This window comes from Bos indicus, chromosome 26 (genome assembly GCF_029378745.1).
Source record: "Bos indicus isolate NIAB-ARS_2022 breed Sahiwal x Tharparkar chromosome 26, NIAB-ARS_B.indTharparkar_mat_pri_1.0, whole genome shotgun sequence".
Lineage (NCBI taxonomy): Eukaryota > Metazoa > Chordata > Mammalia > Artiodactyla > Bovidae > Bos > Bos indicus.
In genome coordinates, this window is record NC_091785.1 from 23314002 (window position 1) to 23322201 (window position 8200).

Here is an 8200-nt window from a genome sequence, read left to right on the forward strand (position 1 = left end):
CTGTTTTGTGTGGCACTTGTAAGATATAGCTGGAGCCTCGGTCTAGAGAGTTCAGATGTCTGCCATTCATATTTGGGCCTCTGAGCAGGCCTTAGCCTCAGAGTGAGAGGATGAATGGGGTATTACTGAGCTTGAGAGCAGGAGGAGCTCATCGGATGCCCACAGGGGCTAGGCAGTGACATGCTTGAGTCAAGCAGATGCGGTTTTTGGACAGTAGGGATTTTTGGACAGTAGGGGTTTTGGGGAGGCCAAGGTGGAGCTCGAGGCCATGTACAACTGTAACCCTATCTGATATGGCCCCAGGATTTTCAGAAGCTGGAAATCAGAATTTCTGTATGAATCCTTTTCATTTTAAGATGTTGACAGTTAATTTCATTTTTTTTTTATTGTAAAACAAAGGTACCACGTGGACGTAGAACTCAGTAGTGGGCCCTTTGTGGCCCATGGGTGAGCAGTTTGCAATCCCTGCTTTCAAACAGGAGGGGCAGATACAGCTAATACAGAACGCAGGGACTTGCCCTCCTGACCAGCTGTGGAGACATTATAGTAGAACTGCCTTCCTGCTCTCTGAGTCCTGCTTGCTTTGTCACATGCTCCCTGCTATTTTGTCCCTCAGATTTGCACCAGCCCTTGCTGAAGAAGGCATACTTCTCGGTGCATTTATTCTATGGCAGAAGAAGCCAGTGATGAGGGATTGCCAGGATACCTCAAGGGAGAACTTTTTTCCTCGTAAGTGTCCAGGGGTGAGAGAGTGGCAGGTTAACCCAGTGTCCTGAGCCTCTTCCCTGCTGCTCCCTCAGCGGGGGGCACCTCTGCCCAGTCTCATGCTACCCCAACCTTTCATTCACAGCAGCCACCCCCACCTTGGCCATTCCCCTCACATCATCAGCAACCAGTATAACTGACTCCAAAGCACTTATGAGTCTCTGGAATGTTCATTTGTCAGCCCTCACTGGAATTTTAAGTTTCACGAGGCCAAGGAGCCTGAGGTCCAAGGACAGTGAGTGAGCGGCACATAGTAGGTGGTCCATAAAATACGTGTTGAAAGAAACGAGTGAACAAATGAATGAGCTGCTCAGATGCCTTTGGAGAAAGAAACTGTTTTATGCACATCACTGCCAGGGCTGCAGGCTGGGAAAGAAGGCAGAGTGGGCGGGGAGGAAGAAGGAATGGTGGGAGAGGGTGGGGGAGCTCCTCTAATTCTGTGCGGTGGGGGTCACATAGGGTGGAGTCATGGGGTGCTACCCTCAGCCTGGGCTTCCTTCCAGGCCTGGCGCACCTCGATCTTCACCTTGAAAGGTTTGATCTGCAAGACGAGACTGGCATGGCCCTCCAGAGAGGGTAGCTTCCCATCATCCGGGATCTCCAGGTTGAACCTCTGCAGCAGCCGGGACATGAAGAGGAAGAGCTCCTGGCGGGCTAGCATCTCACCTACGCAGGAGCGGGGTCCTGCTCCAAAGGGCAAGTAGCTTAATGATGGCGAGATGAGTTGCGTCCCCGTGGGGTCCAAGAAGCGCTCTGCAGACACGGGGAGGCGTCAGCCAGGGGCCAGGGTCAGTGTCAGTAGAGGAGTAGGGGGAGGACAAGCCCTGCCTGGGGAGCCCCAGTCTGAGAAGGTGGACAGCCTTATTTGGGTGGAGGGGGGGCGGCAATCTTAGGAGAGATAAATGCCCTGCTCTCAGGTAGCCCTTAATCACACAGAGAAGATGGAATATTCAGGAAGGATAAAAAGGTGTATTAAACATGAAAATGGCACCATCCCACAGGAGAGGGGGCTGACTTCACAGGAGACATATGCCTATGGGCCTTCTCAGAAGAGGAGGCTGCAGTTGGTGGAAGGAGAGTGGGGAACCCAGCTGTGAAGAATCTGGGTAAGTGTAGGGTAGGCTAGGGGTGTCAACAGGTCCATGTAGTGGGAGTCAGGAGTCTTCTAGCAGGAAGCTTGGCAGAAGGGAAGCAATGCTGGAGAGGTGGGCACAGAGGGGGCTGTGTGGCTGGCGGGGCAGGACAGAACAGGGACTCACCGGGCATGAACAGGTCGGGATGCTGCCACTCCTTCTCACTGTGATGCAGTGCCCACAGGTTGACCACAACGTCTGTGCCTTTGTCAATGGTAAGGTCGCCAATGCTGCTCCAGAGAGGGAGAGGAAAAGAGGGTCTGGAGTATCGTTCTTCCCCACCTTCTCTGCCCCAAGTCTCCGTGGTCCCTACCCTGGGGAAAAGAGTCCTTTGCTCCCTCATGCCCGCTCCCTCATGCCCACTCCCTCATGCCCACTCCTGCATCTTCTCCTCAGCTTCTGCCAGATTGAATATGAATCCAGCCCTCTCTTCCTGAGTAGCACTTAGGATCAACACTTGTGGGTCTGTTAGGGCCTGTGGGTGTGCATATTGAGCTGGTGCGTGTGTGCATGAGTGCGTGTGTGTGTGTGTTGCGGCTTTTGGATTGGGTAGGAGCACGTGTCTCCCAGGCAGCGGGCAGCTTCTGAGGGAGGTCAGGTCGATGGGTCAGTGGGTGTCAGTGGGTAGGAGACACACTGGTCAGTAGGTCTGGGGTACGATGATCAGTTGTCAGTGGTTGACTGTAGGTTGACCAGCCAGCTGGAAGGGTCAAATGCTGGGGGAGGGACCAGGAGGGTTGGGTGTTCCTGGGAGGGAAGGCACACCTGGAGTCAATGACAGCCTTGTGGGGGATCAGCGTAGGGGCCACAGGCCGGATTCGGAGCACTTCTCTGATGGTCGCCTCCAGCAGGACAAGGCGGTTCCGGTCACTGATGGTTGGGGTGCGATTGAAACCTATAATCTGGTCAATGTCATCCTGGATCCTCTTCTTCAACTGGGGGCCAGAACAGGGTGAATGTTACCAGGATGTATCAGCCCAGGAGGAGCAAGGGCTTAGAAGAACCTACTGTCACACCCAGAAGGGCAAGACCCTTCCCAGAGGTGGCTCTACAACCCTGGCTTTGCTTGCAGAAGATGGGGCAGCTCCAGCCAAAGGACAGAGCCAACCACTGCTTGGGTAAAGGGTCCAGCCCAATCATCCTGCAAAGAAGTCCCGAGGTATGGACTCTCCCTTTCCCTGGAGCAGAGGTGAGTGTGCCTGGGGTCAGGAGTGCTTGGGAAGGCTCGGGTAGAGAGAAACTCACCGAAGGATGGTGTAGCAGGTAGGCCACGATCCACTTTATCACAGACGTGGTGGTCTCCACACCAGCCCCGAAGATGTCCCCTATGGTAGCGAGCATGTGTCTATTTGAAAGCAGCTTTGAATCCTGGTCTGGGCCAGCATTGTTATTGTCTGCATTCACCTTGGCTTGGATCAGTATGTGCAGCAAGTTAGTGATGGAATCACTGCTGAAGTTCTCCTGGTTGGGTGAGATTGGGAGACGATGAAGAGAAAGGAGCCCCATCTGCAACCCCTGCCATACTCTCACCCAGACTGTAGACACAAAGGCTTCTCCCACTTGGAAATGAGGGAGTGGAGTGAGGCTAGTCAGGACCCATGAACTGGTGGAAGTGGAAAAAACACTGGGCCCTCTTTAAATTTGCAGGGTGGATGGGTCCCTTCAGGGTCCTCTGCAGTTCCTCACTTCTCTACTCCTACTTATTTATTTTTATATTTATTATTAAGTCAGGATTATTGAGCACCGACTCTATGGCAGGCTCGCGGCTAGGTGCTGGAGCTCCTACACTGTCCAAAATGGACCCTACCCTGCTCTCCTGCCACTTTCCACCTGACTCGTCATCTCTTCTGCTCCATCACCTACCTGACATTTTTCAAGGATTTCATTCAGCAATTCATTTCGCGTTTGAACACAACCCTTCATCTTTTCCATGGCTTTGCTGGGGAAAATCTGCAAAGTGGAAATGTTAGATTCTCCCTGGCCATCCCTGGTGAGTTCCCACTCTAACCTCAACCTTCAGCCAGAATGGAAAGCAGGACAGGGACCCAGAATGGGACCATCGGTGACAACCAGGACAATTCCAAACAAGGGAGAAAGGAGTCACCTCCCCTCCCCCTTCAATCAAACGTCTAGCACTGACGGAGACTTCATTCAGGTAACACAGACTTGCGGAGAAGGCAATGGCTCCCCACTCCAGTACTCTTGCCTGGAGAATCCCAGGGACGGGGGAGCCTGGTAGCTGCGGTCTATGGGGTCACAGAGTTGGACACAACTGAAGTGACTTAGCATAGCATAGCATAGCATAACATAACACAGACTTGAGTCTCATGGCATGATTAAGTTCCTTAACTTTTTGAAGCCTGTATTTTCATCTGCATGGGGATAATAAACCCACTTCCAAAGGGAATGCATGATTAATGCATGTGGAGCTTTGGGACTGGCACATGGCATTTCCCAGGTGCTCAGCGGGTAAAGACTCTGCCTGCAATGCAGGAGACGTGTGTTCAATCCCTAGGTTGGGAAGGTGCCCTGTAGAAGGAAATGGCAACCCATTCCAGTATTCTTGCTTTGGAAATCCCATGGACAGAGGAGTCGGGTGGGTAACAGTTGTGGGGTCTCAAGAGTCAGACACGACTGAGTGAGTAAACAACAACACCAACAACGTTATCATGAGTATTAAAACCCATAATTTAAAAGCTAAACCTATTTCTGTAGAGAAGCAGCAAGATTTTGAAGAGTCAGAGGAGGTAGAGGTCACTGTAATTGAGGTCGTCAGAAAAAAATGAGGTCTGGAGTGAACTGTAAGAAGAAAGAACTGGGGATACGATCAGGGTCTGCTGAGGTCTGCCCATAGGACCTGGCCCCATCCTCACCTTCAGCACAGGGAATATGTCTAACAGAACTTCCTTGCTCAGAACCTCCAGGATGCCATCATTGACATTTTGTATGGCCTTCAGGGCAGGATCCTCATTCTTGAAGGAGAAGTTGAAGCAGATAAAGCTGATTATGTTGGTCACCGCCAGAGAGAGAGGCTCGGACAGATCTATGGCCTCTCCATGCTGGGTGGCCAGGAAATCACAGAGCACATTGGCTTCCTGATTAACTGGGGAGAGAGAGGGGTGTGAGGGAGGGAGTTGAGTCATCCCTTCACCGCCATCTCGACCAGTTCCATCTGAATCGAAGAGAGCAGATGTCCAGCAGATGGCAGTGGTAGCCAAGAAAATGTGGAATGGAGGTACCAGAACCCTCTCCCTCCCCAACCCTCTGCAGGCTCCTTCAGCCCAGGGCCAGCCAGGCACTCACTGATCTTCTCTAACTTCAGGTTGCCATCCTTGAACAGGGCAAAGGCATTCAGTGCCAGCTTCCGATGCAGCTGCCAGTGGGCACCATGGTCGGCAAAGGCAATGCCCTTTTGGTTGTCTGACAGGATGTCTAGAGTGGCCTTTGGAAAGCAGAAAAGGACATAGGACTCAGACACCATCCACCTGCCCTCCCCGAGGGCAATGAGGCTGGTAGCTGTTGCGCAGCCTCCTTATAGAGCTCCCTGCTTCACTCCACCCTGACTGCAAGGCCTTGGCAGGACAGAACCTATGGCCTGATACTCCCAGTTCCAACAGAGAGACAGAGTAAGGCAAAAGAAGGAACCCTGAATTAGATTGTTCAGATCAATGACAGGGTGAGGCAGCTGTGATGGGATGGACTCTCTAAACTTGTAGGAGCAGAGATTGAGGACACACCAGGCCCCTACCCTTCCCTGGGTCCTCTGGGGATGGGAGCAGCTAAAGGCACAGCAGCTGAGCCCCCTTTAGTTCTCCCTTCCATTGCCAGCCGTGTGCCCAATACAGGCCCACATCGGGAGAGGCACATGTCTTGTCCACCCAGCTTGGACATGGGCCAAGCTGCTTCTGCCCAGAAGACCCCCAAAACTTTACAGGTTCCCCCAGACCTTCTGTCTTCTATCCCCGGATCTGCAGGCCCCATCAGACTAGCTGCCTCCTTCCTCTTTGCCCTGGAGAGAAGAAGCCCAGCAGAGATGGGAGGGGGGTAGTTGGCCCAAGAACCAGGCCGACTGGCCCAAGCAAAGAAGAGTCAAGCCTTGGTCTGATCAAAGATGAGCAGCCAGGGGGCGTTGCCCAGGACATTCAGGGGAGTACCCTGCAGCCAGGTGCTGTGTTGGAGGCTGGCAGTGTTCCTGGATGAGTAGCTCCCACTCCCTTCTGCCCCCAGGAGTAAACAGAAAGCTCGACAGGTTGAATCTTCAGCGTCCTCCCCGAAAGTGCTTTCATAGGTCAGCTCCCCAGGGCTGGAGCAGCTTGAGGAAGCTCCAGGGAAATAGTGATCCCAGCCCTCCAAAAATCAGGGTACTTCCCCCTCACAACTTTTTGCGGAGGACGGGAATCACTAACCCGTTTTCCATGTGAACAGTGTTGATCAAAGCTAGTTATTGAGAACTTCCAGCACTGGGCTAAATGCTTTACAGATGCTCTTTCAGTGAATCATGAGAGCTCAGATTTCAGGCTCAGAGAGCTAGACTCTTGGGCTTTCCAAGTGGCTTAGATGATAAAGAACTTTTACACAATGGGTGAGACCTGGGTTCGATTCCTGGGTCAGGAGGATACCCCAGAGTAGGAAATGGTAACCCACTCTAGTATGCTTGCCTGGAGAAATCTGTGGAGAGAGGAGTGTTGTGGGCTAGTCCATGGGGTCACAAAGAGTTGGTCAAGACTCAACAGCTCACAGTTTCACTTTTTCAGCTGGGAGAGATGATGTTGTAAGGGCTCCCTGACCCCCTCAAACCACCACTCCCACCCTGTCCCACCTCCAGAAACAGCCAGAAAATAAAGTCTCCCTTTAATTCTTCCTGCCTAGCTTAGAAGCTGGGTGAAGTCTGAGGGGTCGCTCCCCACCCACAGCCCCACCAGTCTGTTACTGGAAGAATCACAGGATTCTTCTGGAACTAGAAGGGGCATTGCAGGCATGGCCTTGGCTGAAGAGCTCAATGTGCCCAGGGGCTGGTGAGGGGAGGGGTCAGAGGCATTACTTACCACTTTGGGACGCCCAGAGAATTCCTTGCCCTTCTTGAGAAGCACCTCCCTGGCCAACTGGTGGTGTCCAATCATCACAGTCGTCTTGGAACCCAAACGAAAGGAATAGATGGGGCCATATTTTTCCTGCAGCTTGAAGAAGTTCTTGTGCTGCTGGCCACGTCTGGGGAGGAACGGCAGGCTGCCCACCAGGGGCAGGGATGGGAGGCTCCTGGGGTACTTGGCACCAGAGTGCTTGGTCTTGGGCCAAAATAAATAGGCGAGGGTGAGCAGAAAGACAGCCAGGAGCAGCCACATTGTGTCTGGGTGGCAGCAGTCAGGACAAAGAGCTGTGGAGTGGCTTCAGCCACCTTAGGGTGCAAGAAGGCCTTTTTAAGGGCTCCCCTGACCTTCTCCTTGACTTTATGTTAATGCTCGCCTTGTGGAAGTTTATCTTGGAGCACAGCCAGGAGTCCTCTCCCAGAATGGGGAGGGGAGAGGAGAGGAGGCTTCTTTCAAGAGCTGGCTCCACACCAGGGCAAACCCCTAGGGGAGGGGCTAGGTAAGGGCACAGACAGCTAGTTCCTGTCCCTTGCTCACTGTCCATCAACGTCTCCAGAGTGGGCAGAAGCAAATGATATCTGGATCAGGAATCATGGCTCGGGACTCTCTGTATTACGAAATCACAATCAACAGACAGCTATCCAACTTTATCAGTTGAGGAAAGTGAGGCCTCCCAGGGTCAGGCTTGAATAAAGTCACACAGATAGTGATGACAAGAATCTAGTTCTCTTCATTCCACGTTTGCTGCTTTTGCCCAGGGGAGTGAAAGCCTTGGGTTGAGATCAGGGGCCCTATTGTCAGACGGGTTTAGCCTCAAATTCTAGCTTAACCCCTTTCTTGCTATATGACTTAAAAAGGTTTAGTATGTTAAAGTATACATAGCATGAAATTTGCCATTTTGAGTGTACAATTCAGTAACATTGAATATACTTCACAGTGTTGTACAGCCATCACCACTGTCTACTTCCAAAACTGTTTTCTTAACCCCAAACATAAAGTATATCCACGAAGCAATAACTCCCCCTTCGCCTCCCCCCAGGCCCTGGTAAACTCTAATCTGTCTCTGTGAATATGCCTATTTCACTTAAGTGGAATCATATAACATTTGGTCTTTTGTGACTGGCTTGTTTCACTAGGCGTAATGTTTTCAAGGTTCATCTACTTTGTAGCATACGTCAGAACTTCATTCATTTCCTAAATATTTGTTTATTTGGT

The 8200-nt window shown here is 51.9% G+C and overlaps 1 protein-coding gene across 1 annotated transcript; it reads right to left on the minus strand.

Annotated features, from left to right (window-relative positions):
* Positions 1 to 1084: 1084 nt before the first annotated feature.
* LOC109553214 (steroid 17-alpha-hydroxylase/17,20 lyase) lies at positions 1085 to 7306 on the minus strand. The gene is made up of 8 exons (XM_019953198.2): positions 6944 to 7306; positions 5202 to 5340; positions 4772 to 5001; positions 3762 to 3848; positions 3144 to 3359; positions 2664 to 2833; positions 2025 to 2128; positions 1085 to 1518 (listed from the first exon to the last, which is right to left on the minus strand). Exons 1-8 carry the CDS (start codon positions 7238 to 7240, stop codon positions 1232 to 1234), a joined length of 1530 nt encoding a protein of 509 aa, XP_019808757.2. The 5' UTR covers positions 7241 to 7306; the 3' UTR covers positions 1085 to 1231.
* Positions 7307 to 8200: the final 894 nt, after the last annotated feature.

Excerpts from the sequence above, each read along its gene's own strand:
- LOC109553214 (XM_019953198.2), bottom strand. The coding sequence starts at position 7,240 with ATGTGGCTGCTCCTGGCTGTCTTTCTGCTCACCCTCGCCTATTTATTT. Across the intron at positions 2,834-3,143 it reads ACCTGCTACACCATCCTTCG|TTGAAGAAGAGGATCCAGGA; the intron begins GTGAGTTTCTCT and ends TCTGGCCCCCAG. Across the intron at positions 2,129-2,663 it reads AAGGCTGTCATTGACTCCAG|CATTGGCGACCTTACCATTG; the intron begins GTGTGCCTTCCC and ends TCTCTGGAGCAG.